At 40.5% G+C, this 25,074-nt stretch overlaps 1 protein-coding gene across 2 annotated transcripts in view; it reads right to left on the reverse strand.

Annotated features, from left to right (window-relative positions):
- The window catches only part of LOC148880709 (NAD-dependent malic enzyme, mitochondrial-like), a 139,585-nt gene that overhangs the window by 75,609 nt on the left and 38,902 nt on the right, over window positions 1-25,074 (reverse strand). For both annotated transcript variants that reach the window (XM_088962683.1, XM_088962684.1), the window contains one exon: window positions 21,139-21,245. In XM_088962683.1, the coding sequence (XP_088818809.1) occupies window positions 21,139-21,245 (107 nt within the window). The remainder of the gene's footprint in view (window positions 1-21,138; window positions 21,246-25,074) is intronic.

The following is a 25,074-nucleotide window of genomic DNA, read 5'->3' on the forward strand; positions in this document are numbered from 1 at the left end:
TGGCACTGCAGACTTGGTCATCCCTCTCTCAAGGCTTTGAAGCTGCTAGTTCCTTCCTTAAGTCATCTTTCATCATTAGATTGTGAGTCATGTCAATTGAGAAAACATCATCGCGTCTCATTCAGTCCAAGAATTGATAGTCGTGTCTCAAGTCCTTTTGCTTTAGTTCATTCTGATGTATGGGGTCCAGTTAAAGTGGTCATACAATGGGTTTAAGTATTTTGTAATCTTTGTTGATGACTTTTCAAGGATGACATGGATCTATCTTATGAAAGACCGTAGCGAATTGTTCTCTATTTTTCAGAAATTTCATGCTGAAATACGCACTCAATTTGGTTTTCATATGAAAATACTTTGCTCCAATAATGCCAAAGAATACATCTCCTCACCATTTTAGCAATACCTAGAACATCATGGAATAATTCATCAAACTTCTTGTGCCTACACCTCGCAACAAAACGGTGTAGTTGAACGGAAAAATAGACATCTTCTTAAAACTGCTCGGTCCTTGATGATCAATATGCATGTCCCAAAGCATTTTTGGAGTGATGTTATTCTTACATCCTGTTTTCTGATGATCAATATGCATGTCCCAAAACGGTGTAGCTGAACGGAAAAATAGATATCTTCTTGAAACTGCTCGGTCCTTGATGATCAATATGCATGTCCCAAAGCATTTTTGGAGTGATGCTGTTCTTACATCCTGTTTTCTGATAAATCGAATGCCCATGTCAATCCTTGGAAGTCAATCCCCTTTGGGAACAAATTTCCCAAAACCAAATCTGCGCAAATTGGGTAGAACGCCTTCTCCCTAATTGCGTAGGTTCAGATCTGAAACAGAATGGTTCAAGATTTGAACCTGGCTCTAATACCACTGAAGGGTTGAGAGATCCATCACATGGACGCCCAAAGATTGCGGAATAAGGGGCGAATTTCAAAAATTTTTCTCTCCCTTCAACTGGGAATCACATTCCCTATTTAGAAAATCATATTTTCAAGGATAAATCTTGAACCTTTAAACTGAACCAGATCTGAACCAAAAGGAATGGGAGAGAAAGATACCTGATACGGAGAAGCAATATCTCCCAACGAAGGTGTTCACACCCAAGTAAGGATCCAAAGACTGCTCCCACTGAAGATGGCGCAGTGCAAGATGGAGTAGAATCAGCAGTGTTCTTCCCCAAGAACTCTGTCCTTCACAAGAAACAACAGGATGGAACGTGAGCACAGCTTCCCTTTTCAATCCTTTCTCAAAGAACTGATGTCAAGATCCAATCTTGACTTCTCCCACAGCTGGAGATCGAACTGGCAAACAGGGCGGCAAGAGCAGGGAGGCGGCAAGAGAGTATTCGTAGGGTGCAGAATTCTCTCTTCTTGATTTCAGCACTAAAGAGGATCTGATGTGTTTCTTTGTCTCTATCAAGGCTGCCGCCCCCTCCTTCCTTTTGTTAACTTGAAAAGATCAGCACCTAATCCCATTAAGAGGTGCTTATCCAAATCATATTTGGATCAGCCTTCTCTTCTAATGATAAGGATAAACCCTTATCTTATCTGCAGATTAGATTAGCTTTATCCTAATCTTATTAGGAGGTTTCTAGATCTGAATCACATTCAGATCTGGACTCTCTGAGTGGATAGGATTAAGACCCTATCCTAACTGCTAATCCATCTCAGAATTCGCCCCTCTAATTAACTAAATTAATAGCCCAGTTCGAAATGGGCTTTAGGCCCATTAAGCTTATGTGCTCACTTAACCTTCCTAACTGCTGCCCAGTTGAGCTTCCTTGTATGGCGTGGGACCCAAGCATTGATCTACACATCAGCAACATGGGTTCGGCCCAGCCTTTGTTACAAGGCCTGGTCGAATACACTGTTAAAGACAATGCACCCCCTGAAACCCATCAAATGGGTTCTATGGGCCCAACACTTACCCTAAGTGGTCCCTGGGCCAAGCCACCTTGTAACACCCAGGGACTGTGGGCAGATGCAAGATTAGCCCATCAGGTATTATCCTCAATGGTCTTACACTTAACCTCTCAGCCCATAATGATCATACACTGCCCGACAAGAGAGGACCTCTCCCTTGGCTGCAAGGAACAGTGTTGCACTCTCCACTTATATGGATCCCAGGAATTAAAATCCTTTTGCAAACATTTTAGAAACCATAATATATATACTTTTATATCTCATATAAAATATATTTTGCAAAACAAATTTCAACGGTTGAAATCGGCTGCCGGCAGTCTTGGTTTCCAACAGTGAGAGTGCATCCCCGATCATTACCTTTGTCCGACAAAGGGGCTGATCTTGTCACTATGATCACCCACTCAGATGAATTCTCGGATTGTCCCAACATACCTAGGTTTTGACCCCCGTTAAGGATCTCACTGATTGGTACATCAAAGACAGCCCGATCCGACACCTAGTGCAGTATCATAATCGAGTCTAGGGGTCAGGTGTAACTTTCCAATTTTGCCCATCAATCTCCAAGGTCCAGGGCAATACTGGAAATCTGGTCCAGTTCAAAGATTCAATTAATCCCACACTATATGTGCCTAGGGTCTCACCCCGGTAGCTGAGACAAGCCACCCCAACCGACTTGGTGGCGCCACAATGTCAGCCTTGTCAGGATAGGTCTCCCCAGACCGACCCACTGGCTGTGAACATTCTAAACTAACACGAGTCTCATTAAGTGTCCAGTTTAAGGGTATTACACAGAAACATACCAAGGGAACATGAATCAAATATGCACTTTTATTCATTTACAATAAACTCATAAAGTACATCATTTTGATTGAAGCTAAGGGCATACAAAACTGTCTAACAGTAGGCTCAAAAAGGCAATCTATGGACTAAAACAATCTCCACGTGCATGGTTTGGCAGGTTCAGTGGAGTGGTGAAGGCCTTTGGGATGAAACAATGTCAGGTTGATCATTTTGTGTTCAGCTATAACTCAAAGGATGGGAAAATCTTGCTAGTCGTGTATGTGGATGATATTGTCATAATTGGAAGTGACAACAATGGAATTGACAGGCTGAAAATTTTCTTACAAGACCACTTCAATACGAAAGATCTGGGGAAGCTAAAGTATTTCCTAGGAATAGAGGTTGTGAGGTCAAAACAGGGGATCAACCTATGTCAGAGAAAATATGTTCTTGATCTACTTGAAGAAATAGGGTTGTTAGGTGCTAAAGCATCAGGGACTCTTATGGAACTCAATGCCAAGTTAAGTGTGGATGCAGGCGAAGAGTTTGATGATCCTGGAAGATACAGAAGGTTGGTGGGAAAGTTGAATTACCCGACCATTACCCGACCAGATATATCATTTGTTGTGAGTGGTGAGTCAATTTATGCAACATCCTCGGGTTCCTCACTGGGAAGCTGTTATGAGAATTGTTAGGTACCTAAAGGGTGCTCCAGGTCGTGGTTTGTTATACCAAAAAGTATGAACTCTTGAGATAGTAGGGTACACAGATGCTAACTGGGTTGGCTCTATATCAGACAGGAGGTCAACCACAGGGAATTGTACCTTCCTAGGTGGCAATCTTGTAACTTAGAAGAGTAAGAAGCAAACAGTGGTGGCAAGAAGTAGTGCAGAAGCCGAGAACAGGGCTATGGCCCATATCACATGTGAACTAGTATGGCTAAAGAACTTACTACAGGAGATGAGTTTCTCAATTGACAAACCCATGAAACTATACTGTGATAACCAAGCTGCTGTTCACATCTCATCCAATCCCGTCTTCCATGAAAGAACTAAACATATTGAGGTGGATTGTCACTTTGTGAGAGAGAAAGTGATAAGTGGGGTAATAACTACATCTCATGTGAGCTCAGGAAACCAGTGGGCAGATCTCTTCACAAAAGGATTGTCTCAGGGAAGAATAGATTACATTTGTAACAAGCTGGGACTATATGATATATACTCTCCAGCTTGAGGGGGAGTGTTAGAAAGCTCGAGTCAGGGGTATTTTGGTCATTCTGGTGGATCTTCTTGAAAGTGAAAGGTCTATTGTATCTGAGTTTAAGTTATGTGTCTCATCTTCTATGAGGGAGAAAACCATCTTTCTTGTAACTCTAAGTTTTATGAATAAAATTCAAGTGGGTCGGCTAGGAGAGTGATTTTTCACATTCTCTCTTCTAGTCTGGCCAAACACTCTTCTTCTCTCCTTCTTCTTTCTCTTTTCTTTCTTCTTCTCTACTTTGACCTAGAATCAACTAGGGTTTATTCACAGTAGCTAAAGAGAAAAGGACTCTAATGGAGTTCATCTTAGCAACAAGTGCAAAAGTTTCTGCATAATCCACTCCATACACTCGTGTAAACCCTTTTGCCACTAAACGAGCTTTATACCGCTCCAATGTGCCATCAACCCTATATTTTACTGTAAAAACCCATTTACATCCAATTGGTTCCATAGCATCTATCCATTTAGGCATCAACAGTGCTTTTGCCACATTCTTAAGAATGGGAACACTGTAAATGGAAGAAAGGAAGGCCCGATAGGAAGGTGACAGGTTTTGAACAAAACAATGAGGATCCAATTTTCCACAGGTGGGTGACAGGTTTTGAACAAAACAATGACAACCAAACACACAAAGAATAGAAAGAAGAGGAGCCTAAGGAAAAAGAAGTTGATGTGGGGATTTGCACTCTAACCAGCAAGAGAGCATATGATAAATGAGATAAGTAGCACAAAGGACAGCCTCAAGCCAAAAACATTTCATGACATTCATATTAATTAGTAACCCCTGGGCCACTTCAAGAAGGTGTCAGTTCTTTCTTTCAGCAACATCATTTTGTTATTCAATATGTTTGTGGTACCTTATCTCAAGGACTATTATGTTCTTCCTATTCTCCCATTAAGTTGAGGGCCTATGCTATCGCAGATTAGGCAAGTTGTCCTGACACCAGATGATCTACCTCAAGGTGGTGTGTCTTTATGGGAGACTGCCTCATTTCTTGGGAATGCAAGAAACAATAGATAATTTCTAAGTCATCTACAGAGGCTGAATATAGGGCTATGTCTTTTGTCTACAATGAGATAGTTTGGCTCCAGTCTCTCCTTGCTGATCTTGGTCTCTATCTTCCCATTACTATTCCTCTCTATGCTGACAACACTAATGCCATAAAGATTGCATCCAATCCAATGTTCCACGAGAGGACTAAACATATTGAAGTGGTCACTTCATTAGAGACTTGTTTCTTGCCGGTTCCATCTCTCTTCCTCATGTTGCTTTAGACTTGTAGATCATTAATATATTTATGAAGCCCATGACAAGATCTAGACATATGTTTCTTGTGGTCAAACTGATGCTTATGTTTCAGCATCAGTTTGAGGGGAGTGTGAAGCAACATCATTTTGAGAGGACTATAGTCCCTATTGTGCGTAGTCTTGTTCTTTTCATATTGTTTGCATTTCTATTTCATCCCCTCTAAAGTCTCTTTTGTATTTTCCTTTTTTTATCTTTTAGTCCTCAAGGACTCCTCTGTAATTCTTAATATTATTTAATATACATGGGTCCTTGGGGTGAGGGTCGAGGAAGCTATTTAGACATCCCTGAAACTCTTTCTCTCCTCTCCCTCGAATTGGTTTGGTGACATCCTTGAGACCAAGGAGATATTTTTCATAACAAACACATACAAGAAGGAGCCCCCATAGCTAGCGAACTCATTGACTAAAGGAAAAAGCGTGGAAAGGTAGGGCTGGTATGCAAAATAGATCTAGAGAAAGCCTATGATCATTTTAATTGGGATTTCTTGGACTACACGATGACAAGGATGCACTTTGGGTCCAGATGGAGGAGTTGGATGAAAATATGTATCACCACACCAATGTTCTTTGTTTTGATCTAGAGGTCATTCCAAAAGTTCTAGTGAACGGAGGCAAGGTGACCCTCTATCACCTTTGCTATTTCTCTTAGTGACGGAGGGTTTAAGCAAAACAACAGGGAGAGCTTATGATTTGGGCTGGTTTCAGGGTTTTAAAGCATGTTGCTATTTCTATAATGCATCTTTTGATCAGGTGCTAAGCCTGAGATACCTTGTTGGGAACCAAGACCCAGATCCAAACCCGAGGCCCAGACCTCCAGTTACTCGCACCTACCTGAGGAAGAAGGCACGGAAGCAGTTTCAGCCCCCAACTGCAGCAAGCAACATGTCAGCTGGTCCCTCTGCATGAATTCATTAGAGCTCAGAGTCTGTTGTTAAAGCTCTGAGTTTGTTGAGATATTTTGTAACCGAAACCATATAAGAATGGGTTGGCCGAATGAATGAAGCATGCAAGATTAAATCCTCTCTTCTCCCCCCCCCCCCCTCTCTCTCTCCCTCTCTTTTCTCTTCATCTCTGCTTAGGAGGAAGGGTCTCCCTCGAAGAGACTCCGGAGGTGAGCTGCTCATCAATTGGTATCAAAGCTGCGTCGACTAGCTTGAACGATCAAAGGTGACCAATACCAGATTGGTGACATTGGACGAGAGGGGGGACAAGATCAAAGTCGATCTCCACCAGGTGGTCATGGGGCTTAAGGAGATCAAGGAAGCCATGTCAGTAATGGTATCTCAGAAGGAGAAAACTCCTCCTGCCACTGGCCGAGAAAGCAACAACGAGGAATCCAGCTGGGGCAAGCCAATAATTTTTCCAAAATGGACCTCCGATCCAGCTATCACAAAGTCTGGGTCCACTCTGAAGATGTATACAAGACAGCCTTCAGAACCCATGATGGACACTATGACTTCCTGGTTATTCCATTTGGGCTGTCCAACACCCCTTCTTTGATGACATTTTGGTATACAGCAAGGATTGGAATTCCCACCTCCAACACTTGGAACAAACATTGAATTTGCTCGAACAGCATCAACTGTTTGCCAAGCTTTCAAAATGTGTTTTTGGGCAGACTGAAGTCCATTACTTGGGCCATGTGGTTACAGCGGGGCGGGTCATGGCTGACCCAGAAAAAATAAATTGTATACAAGACTGACCCATGCCCAAAACAATCAAAGCCCAACGTGGGTTTTTGGGCCTTACTGGCTACTATCGGAGATTCATATGCAACTATGGGTCACTAGCAGCCCCATTAACTGGGCTTCTCAAAAAAGACTACTTCGTTTGGATGGAAAAGGCCTAGAAGGCTTTTGATACTCTAAAGCGGGCCATGATCAGCCCACCAGTCCTAACCTTACTGTAGAGAAGATGGGCCGAATGGCCCATAGGTTGTTTTATTCTTCTTGTTATTTTGGGTCCATCCTGTCAATGTTAAGTTATTTTTTTAAGTTCTTTGTAAATTCTGCCCAACTAAGGGCCTCCTTGTAATTACTCAAAATATCTAATAAAACAGTGTTAGAGGGCTGAGATAGAGACTGTTCGAAAACTCTTCTCAGAACCCTCATTGCCGAAACACACAAGTCTCCTCTCCTCTCTTCAGTTTCAACATGGTATCAGAGCATATCTGAACTTGAACGTCCTAGGGCTGGAGGCTTAGTCACGTACTGCCTGATTCTTGGAGGTCATTGAACAAGCCCAAGACTAGAATCTCTTGGAGAAGGGGTTCGGAGACCAGGAAGAATCAGAGAAGAAGAAAAAAAAGGGAAGGGGAACAGCTCGGTTCTGTTTTTTTGAAGCTCGACTGTGTTTGGACTGCTGAAGCTCGAACTGTAAGTTGTGCTCAGTTTTCTGGTTCTGTTTTACATTACCTTCGACTGTGTTTGGACTGTTGAAGTGTTCAAAAATCCTTGCTGTTCTGTACTACCTTCAACTCCATTAAATCTGGTTTAACCCAGAAATTTCTGGGCTGTTTTTTCTCTTCTTCTTGGACTGTTAAAATCTGCTGAAACATCCTTGTAACAAGGCTGTGTATTGTTACTCTTGTTCAGCTGTTTTTAGAGGGCTGTACGAACAGGTTTTGGGGTCTTTTCTCTTCTTTGACAGTGGGGTTGTCTCTATTGCCTACACTGTGTTTGTGAAAAGGCCTATTCAGCAATACCGATTGGTACTTACTCTTCTTGGCTGAGTGTACAACCTTGAAAAGGTACTTTGGCTAAGTGCACAGTGCCTAAGAGTTTCTGATTTCTTCTTGAAGCCTAAACTCAGTGTGTTGCCTCCTTGTGGTCGGCTGAACTCAGTGTGTTGTCTCCTTGTGGTCGGCTGAACCCAGTTATTGCTTGCTCTTATCCAGCATACTTGTAGAAGTCATCTGAAACCATATTTGGAGTGTTTACATGATGTACTCCTCAGAGTTTGAAAACAAAAGTGGTGTTGAATATGGATTGGGTCAGGGGACTCCAAGTGATTCCTTATTGACTGTGACCACAGTTAAGCTAGATGGAACTAATTATCTGGCATGGTCACAATCAATAAAGATTCATGTTTGTAGTAGAGGAAAGTGAGGGTTCATTTCCGGGAGTAAGAAGGCTCCCCCAGAAGATGATCCATCCTACGAGAAGTGGATGCAAGAAAATTACACTGTCATTGGGTGGCTTGTGAACTCAATGCAGCCACAGATCAGCCAGCACTATCTATGGATGAATTCAGCAAAGGAAATATGGGATAGTGTTGCTGAAACCTATTCCCAAAAACTAAATGTGGCTAAAGCCTATAAGTTGAGAAGTGATGTGAAGAATCTGAGACAGGGGGAGAAACCATTATCTGTATACTTCTCAACTTTGAAGTCTTTGTGGCAAGAAATAGACTTGATAGAAGCTGTAACTTGGGACACCACCAATGATGCAGAGACCTACAGGAAACTGGTTGAAAGAAATAGGGTATTTGAGTTCTTAACCGGACTTAACCTGGAATATGATATCACAAAACAAAATATTCTTTCCAAGGAGTGTGTATCTTTGTCACAAGCTTATGCATTGGTGAGTAGTGAAGAGAGCAGAAGGGCTGTACAGGTTCAAGGGGCTGATATTAATGATCACTTCGCCAATATGGAGATTAAACCTAAAGGGAATGTTGGAACTTCTAGTGGCACAGGAAAGAAAGAAGTTGTATGTGAGTACTGCAAGAGGCCGAAGCACAACAAAGACAAGTGCTGGAAGTTACATCCTAACCTTGTTCCCATCAGGTTTCAGAAAAAATATGATAGTAAAAGATCAGGAAGTGCAAATGTAGCTGTCGGGCCAGATAGTGAAGAGATGTCTGCTTCTGCACAGTTGGCAGCCATGAGAGCAGAATATGAAAAGTTTGGGAAGATGATCAATCAACTGAGTGATGTGACCTCTGCTACCGACCCTTCAGGAAAATCTACTACTTCAGCATTTGCTCATTCAGGTATAAGGGCTTCTGCTAATCATGCTACTTCTTCAGGTAATCTCAAGATACCTTGGATTATTGACTCAGGTGCTTCTGATCATATGACCAATTTGTCTACCTTATTTGTTTCATATGACTTACTTCCTGGACGTGATAAAATCACTTTAACTGATGGTTCACTTGCCCCTATCTCTGGTAAGGGAACCATCAAGGCTACAGATTCCTTGTACCTCCCTTCTGCCCTTCATGTACCTAAACTAAATACAAATTTGTTGTCTGTGAGTAGTTTAACCAAGTCACTAAACTGTTGTGTAACCTTTTTTCCTTCCTACTGTGTTTTTCAGGATCTGGAGTCTCAGAAGGTGATTGGGAGTGGCCATGAGGCGAACGGAATATACCTGCTTGATACTCCGGGACAATGCACTGATCATCTTGGGAATGTTGCTCTTGGATTTGTCTCTTCAGAGTCTGTTAGTCAGATTATATTGTGTCATTGTCGTTTTGGTCATCTGTCTTTTTTGGCTTTGAGTCATCTATTCCCTGAACTGTTTAAGGGAATTAGTCTGTCCAATCTTCATTGTGAGTCTTGTGAATTGTCAAAGCATTGTAGAAGCAAGTATCCTTTGTGAAATAAAAGATCTTCTGTTCCTTTTAATATTGTGCATTCTGATGTGTGGGGGCCTTACCACTTACCCTCCATGGGTGGCTACAAATATTTTATCCTATTTATTGATAATTTTTCACGATTCACTTGGATATTCCTGATGAAATCCCGTGATGAAGTCCCGAGACTTGTAAAACAATTCCATGAATTTGTTCTAACCCAATTTGATACCAGGATTAAAATCTTCAGATCAGACAATGCAAAAGAATACTTTGAGAAAAACCTATCCTGCTATCTTTCTGACATGGGGGTTATTCATCAAAGCTCATGTGCTAGGACCCCAGAACAGAATGGGGTTGCTGAGAGGAAAAACAGGCAAATTGTTGAGGTTGCAAGAAGTATCTTATTTGCCTCACATGTTCCTACCAGGTTTTGGGGTGATGCTGTACTTACTGCTACCTATCTCATAAACCGCATGCCATCCAGGGTTTTGGGTTTTAAGTCTCCCTTCACTCTTCTTCATCCGGATAAAGATCTTTTTCCTATTCCTATTCGTGTCTTTGGCTGCACCTGTTATGTACATGTTCCAAGTGTCCAAAGGCATAAATTTGAACCCAAAGCCCAAAAGTGTATCTTCCTTGGTTATTCCCCCAAGCAGAAGGGTTATTGCTGTTTTGATCCAAAGTCTGGCAATCGGTATGTCTCAATGGATGTCACCTTTGATGAGTCTTCCCCTTTTTATGGTTCCTCTCCAGAAGGACATTGTCCACAGGGGGAGAATTTGACACAGGTGTTTGCTCTTCCTCTTCCTATCCCTGTTGAGTCCCTTGATGTGTCTTCCTCTCCCTCAAATGAATCAAGGTTGGATCAGTTGTTCCATTCTCCTTGTCCTGGTACCCCACCTCCTCGTCCTGTCCTCAATCCCAAGGTGTATCAAAGGCAAAGATCCAGAAATGTGCAGGTTGTTTATCCTACAACACATGAGCCTCCTACACTTCCAATCACAGAAGAGACAACAGGTACTGATTCAGCACCTTTGGATTCATCATTCCCTGACCTTGATATTCCCATTGCTGTTAGAAAAGGAAAACAGGAGTGCACTGCACACTGCATTTCCAAGCACCTTTCTTACAGTTTGCTTTCACCTCCATATTTTGCCTATCTCTCTTCTGTTGCTTCTCATCCTATTCCCAGGTCTGTGTTAGAAGCTCTTAAGATTCTAGAATGGAGGGATGCTATGAAATCTGAAATAGATGCCCTACACAAGAATGACACATGGGAAGTGATGGATTTGCCTGAAGGGAAGGATCCTGTTGGTTGCAAGTGGGTCTTTACTATCAAATACAGAGCTGATGGTACCATTGAAAGGTACAAGGCCAGGCTGGTTGCAAAAGGCTATACACAGACATATGGGATTGATTATTTAGAGACTTTTGCACCTGTTGCCAAGATGACATCTGTGAGGGTTCTTCTATCTTTAGCTGCTCACTTTGACTGGCCCCTTTATCAATTGGATGTGAAGAATGCATTTCTGAATGGTGAATTACATGAGGAGGTTTACATGTCTCTTCCTCCAGGGATGTATGGAACTGATATAAAAGGGAAGGTATGCAGACTGAAGAAATCTCTTTATGGACTAAAACAGTCCCCTAGAGCATGGTTTGAGAGATTTAGAACAGCACTTGTTAACTTTGGTTATGTGCAGACACAGTCCGATCATACTCTTTTTGTGAAGAGGAGTGGACCTCTGGTAGTATGCCTCATTGTGTATGTAGATGATATTGTAGTGACGGGTAATGATGCCTCAGGAATTCAAGATCTAAAATCTTTTCTCCATACAGAGTTTGAGATTAAAGATTTGGGGGAATTGAGATACTTTCTTGGCATAGAAGTGGCCCGATCCAAGGATGGGATCCTTATCTCCCAAAGAAAGTATGTTCTTGACTTGCTCTCTGAAACTGGAAAGATGGGTGCTAGACCAGCTGCTACTCCTATTGATATGAGTCATAAACTCTCAGCCTCAGAAGGGACATTGTTAGAAGACAAAGGAATCTTTCAGAGACTTCTTGGGAAACTTTTGTATCTATGCATGACTCGACCAGATATTGCATATGCAGTCAGTTGCATTAGCCAATTCACGCATGCTCCTCGAGACACTCATTTGGCAGCTGCAGAGAGAATCCTAAGTTATTTGAAGGGCTCCCCAGGAAAGGGTATTCTGTTTACCAAGCATGGTCATATGAAACTTGAAGCTTACACTGATGCTGACTGGGCCGGGAACATTGATGACAGAAGATCTACATCTGGGTATTGCAGCTTGGTAGCTGGTAATGTTGTTTCTTGGAGAAGCAAGAAACAATCTGTTGTTGCTTGGTCTTCTGCTGAAGCAGAATACAGGGCCATGGCACATGGGGTTTCTGAATTATTATGGCTAAAATCTTTGATGGAAGAACTTGGAGTTGAATATGACAAGCCAATGATGTTATACTATGATAATCAGGCTGCCATCAACATTGCTCACAACCCAGTGCAACATGATAGAACCAAGCATATTGAAGTTGATCGACACTTCATTAGGGAAAGGGTCTCTTCGGGTGAAGTGTGTCTTCCTTTCATCACATCTGAAGGACAGTTGGCAGATTTTCTTACCAAAGGCATTCCCAAGGCAAAACTTCAGCATGATACCAGCAAGCTTGGCATGATTGACATCTATGCTCAGCTCGAGGGGGAGTGTAGAGAAGATGGGCTGAATGGCCCATAGGTTGTTTTATTCTTCTTGTTATTTTGGGTCCATCCTGTCAATGTTAAGTTATTTTTTTAAGTTCTTTGTAAATTCTGCCCAACTAAGGGCCTCCTTGTAATTACTCAAAATATCTAATAAAACAGTGTTAGAGGGCTGAGATAGAGACTGTTCGAAAACTCTTCTCAAAACCCTCATTGCCGAAACACACAAGTCTCCTCTCCTCTCTTCAGTTTCAACACTTATCAAACTTCGAAGAGACCTTCGTGGTTGAATGTCATGCATCAAGTGTGGGAGTTGGAGCGGTGCTCATGCAAAATGGAAAGCTCATATCTTATTTCAGCAAGGCCCTCTCCACTAGAGCCCAGAATCAGTCAACATACACAAAGGAGCTGATGGCAATAGTTATGGAAGTCCATAAATAGCGACCATACTTGTTGGGTCGAAGGTTCACAATCCGGACTGATTGGAAAAGCTTGAAGTATATATTGGACCAAAAGGCTCTCACTCCATATCAGCAAAAATGGATAATGAAGTTAATGGGCTTTGCTTTCTTAATTGAATACAAACTTGGAATCACCAACAGAGCTGTGGATGCATTATCTCGGAAGGCCAATTTGTCACTGTTAGTACACCCTCAGCCCCATTACCCTCAATTTGAAGCTCTGCGAGAGGAGGGCAGAAATGACCCCAGCCTCAAAAAAGTGCGGCAAAGCTATTTGCAAGACCCCTCCTCCACTCCAGGGTACATCATGAAGGGACCAAACTTATTTTTTAAAGGAAGATTTGTCCTCTCTCCTACTTCAATGCATCAAAAGACCCTATTAGAACTCTATCATGATTCGGTGTTGGGTGGACTTTCAGATCCAACTTACATACCACTCCCTTCTTCCTATCCTTCCTGAAATTCTCCACTCTCTCATTAGCAACTAGAATTTGATCTGTAATTTGTCTTCCACTCACAAAGGCTCCTTGATTTGGTGTAATGATAGCTGGCAATACTTCCTTCAATCTCAGAGACAACACATTTGCAAGGATCTTATACAAGCTATTTACTGGACTGATTGGCCTGAAGTCCTTGGGATGCAGTGCATCATTCTTTTTTGGGACCAAAGCTAAAAAGGTGGAGTTTACACCCGAGTTAACCACTCCTCTCCTATGAAATTCCTCAAACAGCAACAGAAGGTCACCTTTCACCATGTCAACAATCTTGGTAGAAAGCCATTGCAAAGCCATCCAAACCTGGAGCTTTTGTTCTATCCATAGAGAACACAGCCTCCTTAATCTCTTCCAACTCAAACCTTCTTTCCAACCTTCTTCTATTACCAAACCCTATTTCTAGCCAGTCCAAGCCTTATAACCACACCCCCTTACTTATTGGCCTTCTAAGAATGGATTTGAAGTGTCTCACAAATGCTCTTGCAATCTCATCTCGTTGTGTTAACTCAACTCCATCCACATCCAATTAGGAGATAAAATTTCTCCTTCTCCTCCCATTTGCCAAGGAGTGAACGAAGTTGGTATTCCTATCTCCCTCTTGTAGCCATTTACATGGAGATTTTTGCCTCCAACTAATTTCCTCCTTATGTAGGCAATCCTCAAGCCGACTTCTCAAACCTCTTCTTTGTTCCTTGTTTGCCTCTCCAAAATCTCCCCTTTCTTCTTTCAAGCCAAGGCTCTTAATTTGGTCCATTAATGCTCTTTTTCTTTCTTCTAACCATCCAAACCCCAATTGATTCCACTCCTTGATCTTTGCTTTCATAAATTGTAGCTTCTTATGAAACCTCATTCCCTCCCATTCCACCACTAGGTTACACTCATTCCACCACTCCCTTACTCTTTCAGTGAACCCAGGGTGGAACAACCACATATTTTCAAACCTAAAGGGGGTAGGTCCACCACTCCTCCTTTCCTCCTTGCAAATCACTATAGGCCAATGGTCAAAGGTCAATCTAGGAAGAGCCCTAGAATCTAAATTTACCCAGTGTTCTTCCCAATCCAAAGAGAACAAAAACCTATCCAGCTTGGAACATATGGGACTCGATTAGAGATTTGACCAAGTGAATGTCTTATGGGCTAAAGGTAACTCTTTGAGTTCAAAGGCATCCACAAACTAGTTAAACTTCCTCATACTAAATGCCACCCTTTGATTAGCATTGTTGGTCTCCTCCGTGAATCTAATCACATTGAAGTCCCCACCTACGCACCAAGGCCCATCCCATAGCCCTCTAACACCTGCCAGTTCCTTCCACAACTCCTTTCTTTCTCTGTAATCATTTGGTCCATAAACATTTGTGAGCACCCACACAAAATTATCCTCTTGTTGCTTAAACTTCATTGAGATTGAGTACTTTCCAATCAGTTCCTCCAAACCTTCCACCACATCCCTCTTCCACATTGTCACTATCCCCTCTGAAACACCCTAAGAGGGAGCAGCCACCCAGCCTGGCTTTCCAAATACTCCTTGCCCATCTGTTATTAAAATCCATTCTCTTGGACTCCTGCATTAGTATAATGTCTAGGTCATACCTCTTTATTACCTCCTTGATGGTTGCTTGTTTCCTCACACTTCCTATACCCCTCATATTCCAACTCATTATCTTCATGGTCACTTCTTTTTTAACTCCCCTTTTTTTAAAAACTACTACTTCCCCCTTTTCCTTCTATCTCCCTTTACCCCGAATTTCTTGTCACCTTCCACATCTCTTTTCAGTCTCTCAACTTTGCTCAGTTTCCTTTTCATTATTTTAATTACCTTCTTCTTCTTCTTCTATAAACCACATTTCAAAACATTCATCTTCCATTCTATATCCCAGCTTCCCCACAAATTCTGCTATCAAGTCCTCTCTATTAGATCCCTCCACCCCTATCCTCTCTAAGTATTCCCCTCCATTTCTCCCCTCTTCTTCTCCCCTTCCAACTAACCCCTCCCCTCTTCTCTCCTCTATATCCTTCCTCCACATCATATTTTGTTTAACTTCACTAAAAATTCTCAATAATTTCCCACACCTTCTCATTCCTATACCTTCCTTCCAGCACCTCCCCACAGTCCTTCAATCCCCTCTCCCTAAACATTGAAGACCCACCACCTTGGTTGGATGCACATGCAAGGGATGCAAGACTTGGAATGGGAACGGAACATGGAGAGTAGGACACAGAAAACAAATTAGTAGCACAAACTGGATTCACTTGGTTACTTGGGTTTGACTGGAAAGATGGAAGAGGACATGGGAAACTGTTCCCAGCCTCTCTTTCTTGTTCAGAAGGTTGGTAAATATCTGTCTCCCTGAGTTGGTTGGTAAGCATTTTTGTCCTTTGGGCAACATGGCAGTCTGTCCTCTCTACCCTGAGTTGGTTGGTAAGCATTTTTGTCCTTTGGGCAACATGGCAATCTGTCCTCTCTACCCTTTGTTTATCCCTTATTGGTGTATTCCAGCTCAACCTCAAGTTCTCCCGGTTTACCCCTTCTTTTGCGCCTTGCACAACCCAAAGTCTTGGGGAAGGGTTATTCCGACTATCATCTTCAACCTCATTTACTTCGACAGACCTAGGACTTCTTCCAACATCTATCAGACTTCTCTGGCCGTTGGGATTAAATCTCCGTTTCTCCTCTATGTCCCCCTGGAATAGACTTGCAATGTTCAGCAACCCCAAATCACCTACATCACACTCACCATCATCATTCACACTTCCATTGCTGGTACCCTCACCCGAACTGTCGTCTGAGTCTTCATCGTTTACTGCACAGTCCACCCATCCTTCGTCCAACACCTCCCTTTCTTCCTTTCTCTCTCTTAAATACCTTGGGTTCAGTTTCTCCAAGGAACGTCACAATGAGCTAAGGTCCTCATGACTTCGGCATAGCACCCATTGTAGGTCACCTTGCACTCTTTCTCTCTGCCGCTGCAGCTTTTTCCTTTGAAATCTCGCGACTGTGGAAGAAGATAGACCATATGGTCTGTCTACATTAGTGCTTTTTTTTTCCTTTCCCTTTGCCCCGGCCCACGTGATATTTTAAGTTATCATGTGGGTCACTTAAACTGCGGCCTGATTTAGTGGTCTATCCACCCAGAGACTCAATCGGTTCAGACCAGGCCGGCCTTATCTTTGTTTAATTCAAAACAATTTGAATTAGCTTACTTAAAGGCGAACTTTGTCGCTTGGTATTCCCCATCCAAGAGAATAAATGCTTTCATGGTTTCCTCCTGCAGCTCCTTTTCATAACCCATTCTCATACCTCCACATGTCCACCACCCTGCCAGCTCACCATCGTCTTCAACCTTGAGAGTTCTTCCCCACCACGCCTGTTCAACTTCTGATGCCACCCACACCCTATACCAAACGCCATCTGACCAGATTTCAAAAAATCTAGGCAAGTTTTCATGTTGGATTCCAGCAATCTGAATCTCAACAGCACCCAGGTTACTCTTGTTTGCTTCCACCAGCACGCCTCCTAGACTCTGAACAATTTGTTCAAGAAGAGAGTCCATTCAGAGGTTGAAAGGAAGCCCTACAAGTTTCAGCCGAGTGCACCCATCTTGGACTGCGACTTCATTACAAACCGGGCTCCAGTTCTGGACCTGTGTGAGGCTTCCATCAACGACCACTGCTTTGAAGCTCTTATGTCCTAGTCGCCTGTATCAAGAATGGATTTTGTCTCTTCAAACGGAAATAGACTTGCCTCCTTATCAATGCCTATCTCCCCTGCAACTGCCTTCAAAACTTCCTTCCAGTCTTTTACTCCCTTATCAGCCACTAGCACCATCCTTTTCCTCCATTCATCTGTCCCTGCTCCCACCAAAATCCTCCAGTGATTAGAGGAGCATGCGACCACCAGACCAGGGGTCACCGAATCTTTCATTTCTTTCCTCAATTTGTTTCTGAAACTCCTGTTGTTTCTGTCTCTCTGTCATCCAAATCTTGGTCACCATTTGATACAGTTCATTGGCTATCCCAGTCCATCCTTCCAGGTTTTTGCCTTCTGGTATGATAACTATTTATTTTCTCCCTTTGTCAAACCTCTCTTCCAATGTTATGAACCAACCCTTTGAGTTTCTTTTTCTGTTCACCATGTAGGTTTTATTTGATAGTCTGAAATATTGTTTCCATTCTGCTAACCAACTTACATTAGCTGCTCCATCAAGAAAACATTGAAACCAAGCAATCGCTGCCCCAACATGGTAAACTTTTCCTCATCTACCTTCCCTGAACTTCACTGTTAACTCTTTTTGGTGGAAGACCTCTTCCAACAGCAGTTCTTTTGACTCCACCTTGATCGATCTTCTCCATCTTCCTATCTCTGCAAAATCCCCTGATCCTTCGTGTGCTGCCTTCTCCATCTTCCTATCCTTCCTTTTCCCTCCAGTTTGTGAAATTCAGAATCCAATATTTTAAGTTTTTTACTAGCTCCTAAGGAAGCTGTTTGGATGAAGATCATCCAAGTGCTTCGAATTGTCACCACCATATCACCCCACATCCCCTAGTTGTGTGACAACACAGGGGCTATTGCTCAAGCCAAGGAGCCTAAAGCACACTCGAAATCAAAGCATATAAAGTTCAAATACCACATTTTTCAGGAGATCATAGAACGTAGAGATATATGGATTCAGAAAGTATCATCAATGGAAAATGTGGTGGACCCATTGACAAAGCCACTTACACAAGAAGTGTTTGAAAAACATGTAGATGGTATGGGACTACAATTATGCCATATTGGACCTGAGTGCAGGTGGGAGCTATTAGACAGTGTGTATGCCCTCAACTCCAACTAATGTACTGTACATACTTTTGTTATGAATAAAAGAATGCATATTTCATGTGTCATCGGGTTGTTCTACATAATACCCTCAGTTCATATAAGCATTATGTATGAGACTACATGTTGTTATAATATGGACTTAAAACTTTAAAACTAGTAGATACACGCAGGGAAGTCTATCCTGACATAGAATTGGAGCAATGGGTCTTAGCTACATGGGTTGTGACCTAAGATGTAAGGATGAGTGTTTACAAGAAACATAGAATTGGACCAAACCCAACATGTTCTTGGACTTTTTGACAGGTGAAACAACTGGGTGTTGCTTTTAATCCCTAGACTTGATGTTGATATCAGATTGAGTATTAGACTTGTCTATTTTTGATACACCAACCAATGAGATCCTTCTGGGGTTAAATATCTAGGTATGTTGGGACATTCAAGGATAGTATGCCGATTGATGATCAATGTGATAGGATCTACTACTGTGTTAAGATATAGATAACATTTTGTACAACTTCCTCCTTAGAGTCTTGAATCATCTAGCAATAGGATTATTTATGCTCAATGAAGGATCCAATGGTGTTGGGAGTTCGACACCATGTCATAAAGACAAAGAGGGAAAATGTCCTTCCCTCATTGTGGTGTCAAGTGTTTCTAGCAGAGAGATTGATTGCAAGTGATTAATTAGGCTGTTTTGACTTGATTATTACATAATGGGCTCTGAACCAATAGACTTGGACCTTTAGGAAGGTAAGGTTCCAAGTGGTTTTAAGTGTTTAGAAACTTAATGGGACTGACCTCTTAAACCCAAAATATCTATGGTCGAATTAACCTATAAGACTAATTAAAACTTAAGTGGCCGACCCCACTAGCTTGTATAAAGCATATGGCATGTTGACTCTCCCATCAAGTTGTGGGTCCCACACCATACAAACTGTAATCTCCTAATTGGATAAATATTTTCCGGAATTAATAGAGTGATAATGGATAATTAAGAGTCTTACATATGAGTCCTACTCAAAATATGTGCTAGATAAATCTAGTAAGACTAGGATTTAACTAGTTTGACGAGTTAGATGGATTCCAAACTAATGGTTGATTTAAGAGAACTAGACTCTTTCTAATCTTATCCTAAATAAGTTAGGAGTTGAAAATAATTAGGAGAGGGATCTTGCAGCCCTCCCAAGTCTATAAATAGGGAGGAATTAGAAGGGATCGAACCATGCAAGTTCTCCCTTACTAGTTGAATTCAATCCCACCATTGTGAGACCTTTTGACTAGGGTTTTTGAACCCCATTGGACTAGACCTATTGTCCATTGTTTCTGGGACTATTCTAGATCTGTTTTGGGTCAAAAACTTCACCCAAAATGTGAGAAAAGTCGGGCCTTTGCCAATGTAAATTCTGGAGAAAGAATTCCAAGACTGCAAGGATAGAGTTGCACCATCTTCAACTCATTGTAGTGTACCAGGAAGATTCAGGCTTGGGTGTGAACACCACTTCGATTTCTACACTTGTGGACATCAAATTCAGGTAATACACCCAATCTTGGCTCAAAAGATTTGATCTTTCATGGTCCAATAACCCAATCGGTCCAATGAGAAAAACCGGTTTTCTCATATGTGCTATTTCAGCATTAGTGTTCATTTTTGAAATTCTACCTCTCTCATTGTTGGGATTTTTCGCATAGTATGATCATTGGATGATCAATTTTCAGGGTGGGCCTGTGCTTGTCCACGCTTCAAGAACAATGAGCTTTTGCATGAAGGGGTGTGCTAGAAAATAAAAACCTATTCAGGGACCTCACCTAACAGCTTAAACTTTTAGGTTTAATGGTCCCTTAAGAGTACTGATATTGGTATTGACACCTGAGATTGCATAGGACTTTTAAAGTAACAATTTTTGTCCATTACCTATATAACATATGACTATTTTTGCAGATTTTTACAATATGAAGTTGGAATAATATTTCCAATCTTAGGGGCCATTACTTGGTGTAATGGTAAAAAAGTCTTATTCCAATTTTATGCTAAATTAAAACTTTCTTTCTTTCTGTTTTTGTTTTTCTTTCACAAATTTCTAGACAAGATAATATTACATATCACAAAAATACACAAACCATATAAATTGCCAACACAAGAAAGCATGTAAGATGAGATCTGCCAACTGAGGAACTAGGAAACTGTACTCATTCTACAGGTCTGAAACTCTGTGTTCCAACATTCAAATGTTGTGAGGGACATTGGCAACAGTAGATAAGTTAGATTAAAATAGATAAGATTCAAACACAGGAACTACGCTTAATATTAATAAAATGGAACTTAAAGCATAATATCAATGTTATCCATATCAAAATTTTGGTAAATGACGAATTGGATCCTTATATTATTGTTGATCTTCCACCTGTACCCATATCTATGAATTTTATGAATGGTATAATTTGAATAAGAAGGTTTCTTCAGATCCAATTTCTCGTGTGAAAGAGAGGTGAAAAGGCTTTTAAAAACCTTAATTTTGAAAGTTGTTTTATTGTTCTTATATATTGCTTTTAAATTGTATTAGTTACTTTTACATTTTATACATAGAATGGATTAGCAAAACAGGATTCATGTAGCCAACCCCATCTAGTTGGGATAAGAAATGGATGATGATGATGATGGCTTTGACATTTTATATGGTCATGTCCCCATATTGTGATTTCAAGAGGTTTACTAGACACTTGGAATCTAGGACATGCCAAGTAACACTACTAGAAGATCTCATTTCAAAAATGAATTGTGTATCAAACCTTCCAGCACCAGCAACAACAATCTTTTGCTTTGGAAAGTCTATCATTGGTCTTCCTTGTGCTCTCACAGCTCCCAAAAGACCGGCTATTGCAACTCCTGCTGTTCCCTGTGGTTAAATACACTGAATCATGAATTTAGCCAAGCATAAAGATATACTATTATAAGCCCTAAACATAAAGTATAATACATTCAACTCAAACTTGTGATTTGTGAATGACTTAAAGCACCAATTGCTGATGAACGCCATCAACTCCATTAATACTATGAGCGTAAAGGTAAACTTGGTGGTTGGAGAGGAATGAATTAAATCAGCAGCAATCAAATTATACAAGAAATCTTTTAGTCCCAGGACAAAAGAAGAGGGACTCCTCATCTCCATTGTTTCAAATGTCATGAAATTTCGCTAATGTCGCCCGATATATGTCGATGTCGAGGCTCACCGACATGAAAATGGATGGTAATATAAAAATTACATTATTTCAGTCGACATTTCCTATATTTCAGAAATGTCAACCAAATCGGTCCAAATTACAAAAAAAAAACAGTTTTTCCTATTATGTCAATAGGATGTCAACTAATGTACATTAATAATATAATATGTTAGTATGTTATCTTAATATAATACAATACATTAATATAAATTTTTCCATTAATAAATTCTATTTAATATTTCAAATAAAATATTTATAAAAAATAAAAACAAAAGAATAAATTAATTTTATATTAAATCATAATTAAAATAAAAAAAATTTGTTATAAATTTAATAATAAATCATATTATAAATTTAATATAAAAATGAGAATAAATTTATTAAATTTTATACTAAATCATAATTTATTATAAATTTAGTATTAAAAATCATAATAAATTCATTAAGTTTTATAAGAAATCAGAATTTATCATAATCTTAATAGTTAATACTACCAAAACGAGAATCAGTTTATTAAATTTATAATAAAACGTAATGTATTATAACTTTATTATTTAAAAAATCAGAATAAATTGTATCTCTATTGACTAGTGTGAAATAAATATATTAGAATTTATTATAAATCAGAATTAAAAATAAGAAAAGAAAATATCAGATAACCTTGTAAAAACATCAAAATGCATAATAAATCAGTAAATCGTCATTTACTAATTTGTTATTGATCATAGTTTCTTAGCTTTATATAATGGTTAGGAATAAAGATAATAGCCTAGAAATATGTATTAATGCTTCCACATATTTCATAATATTTCCACAATGTCTCTAATTTTTATAATATTTCCCCTCGACATTTTCGACATATGTCCTATATTTTGGTAAGCGACATTTCCATCGACATCGACATTTTAAACCTTGCTCATCTCTTTCTACAAGAATGTTGGAACTTTATTAAAGATGACATCATTAAGGGACTAAAAGATTTTCATAATACTACCTCCCTTGATAGAGTCTAAACTCCATCTTCATCACCCTCAAATCCCAAGGAGTTTTTGTCCTAGGAAGACAGTTGCTCAATGGAGTCCCCATTGCCAACGAAGTCACCGACTCCAAGCTAAGAGAAGGCCATGCTGGCATCATGTGCAAAGTTAGCCTCAAGAAGGCATTTAACCAATGCTCAAGTCACCTTCCACTAAGATTATCTCTAAGCTTCATAGGTTTTCCCACTTCGATCCTGTTGTGAGGGTTGTTAATTTTTTGTTATTTTACAGTTGTTAGTAGCATGTTGTCAGCCAATATCTTTTATTTTCTTCTTACTTATTTGTTAGTAGAGAGTGTATCCAGGGGCATAATTGTAATTTTCTAATTCTCTATATTAAGTTAATATAAAATATAAGTTGGGTGCCGCTAGCTATAGTTTTTTGTTTCCCAATCAAATATACCTCTCTCTCCCCCTTCTCTTCTCTTCTCCTCTCCTCTCTCTTCTCTTCTCTCTCGTCTCTCTATCCAAAAAAGACTACATGGTATCAAAGCCACTTTTGACCAAGTGGTCTAGTGTTCGATTCTCATTACCCCCATTATAATTAATTAAGTTTTAGCACAAGGTATGAGTGGGCCTGTGCTATTCACGCTTCAAGCCCAATGGGCTTTCGTGTGAAGGGGCATGTTAGAGAATAAAACCTATTCAAGGACCTCACTTAACAGCTTAAGCTTTTAGGTTGAATAAGAGTCAAATTTTTATGTGGCATAGTTTGGTAGGTCATGTTTCATTTGAAATAGTAAAGTCTTTGTTTCTAGTTTATTTAAGTCATGTTCAATGTCAAATTTCCAGTTCCAAACATGTCAATTGAGCAAACAATGTAGAACGACTTTTCATTCAAGTAATAAATGATCCGGCTTTCCTTTTCATATTGTGCATCCTGATGTATGGGGGCCTACTACTATAATCTCCGAGGGAGGATATAAGTACTTTATCACATTGATCAATGACTTCTCTCGCTATACATGGGTATTTCCCATGTGTAGCAGAGATGAAGTTCCAAAGATTGTGAAAGACTTCCAGAGGATGGTGTTCATGCAGTTCCATGTTGAAATATAGATCTTTCAATCAGATAATGCAAAGGAATACTTTCATGGTGAGCTCAATGAGTTCTTTGCCTCCCAAGGATCTATTCACAGGAGCTCATGTGCAAGAACACCACAACAAAATGGTGTTGTAGAAAGAAAGAACAGACACCTCCTTGAGGTAGCTTGTGGGTGATGTTACACATGAATGTTCCAAAAAGGTTTTGGTTGGATGCTATACTTGCAACTGCTTATGTCATCAACCGCATGCCCTCCAAAGTGATGAACTACATGGCCCCTCATCAGTTGTTGTTCCCTCAGTCTCCTTTATTTTCCATTCCCTTGAGAGTATTTGGTTACCGTGCCTTTGTCCATGATTTGTCTCCGTCTCGTGGGAAGTTAGACCCTCGGTCCATTCCTTGTATCTCTTTGGGGTATCCCTCCTCTCAAAATAAGTCTTTTGTCTCTATGGATGTGTGCTTTCTTGAGTCTGAACCGTTCTTCCCTGCTTCTCCTTAGGAGGAGAGTAGTGTGGAAGAGGAAAAGCAGGTTTAGGTCCACCAAGTCTCTCTTCCTTCTATTCCGAACCTTGCCCCCTTTTGTTTCTTCCAACATACATGCCTAGAGATCAGCAATGTGACAGAAATGTGGAGCTTCCAAACATTGAGCAACCGACACCGTCAGACTCCCAGGAGGTAAGTTCAAACCCTATTGCACCTATTGATACCCCTGCACTTACTATGGGGTGTAAGTGGGTGTTTATAGTTAAACACCCACTTAAGTGTACGGGATAATTGAAAGGTACAAAGCAAGATTAGTAGCCAAGGGGTACACTCAAGTGTACGGGGTTGACTATGATGAGACATTTGCTCCAATAGCTAAAATGAACTCAATTTGAGTTCTTCTATCATTAGTTGCTAACCTTGACTGGGAATTGCATCAACTAGACATAAAGAATGCCTTTTTAAATGATGACCTAGAGGAGGAGGTGTACATGGTTCAACCCCATAGATTATGTGCCAAGGAAAGTGAAAATAAGGTGTGCAAGCTGAGAAAGTCTCTTTATGGTTTAAAACAATCTCCCAGTGCTTGGTTAAGTAAGTTTAATATGGCAGTTCAGCAAGTAGGGTTCAAGCAATGTCAGTCGGATCACACACTCTTTGTGAAGAGATGTCGGGAACAGGTTACTGTATTGATAGTGTATGTGGATGATATCAACCTTACAGGAAATTAGAGTTCAAAAATACAAAAGTTGAAACAACTCCTTGCATCTAAATTTGAAGTGAAAGATCTAGGTCCTCCAAAGCATTTTCTTGGAATTGAAGTTGCCCGCTCAAAAAGGGGCATCTTCATTTCTCAAAGGAAGTACAACCTTGATCTGTTACAAGACATAGGCAAGTTAGGCGCAAGGCCAATAGATACTCCTATGGATGTCAATCAAAA

The sequence above is a fragment of the Nelumbo lutea genome, chromosome 1, assembly GCF_056320005.1.
Source record: "Nelumbo lutea isolate HS-2025 chromosome 1, American lotus-T2T, whole genome shotgun sequence".
NCBI classification, from domain to species: domain Eukaryota; kingdom Viridiplantae; phylum Streptophyta; class Magnoliopsida; order Proteales; family Nelumbonaceae; genus Nelumbo; species Nelumbo lutea.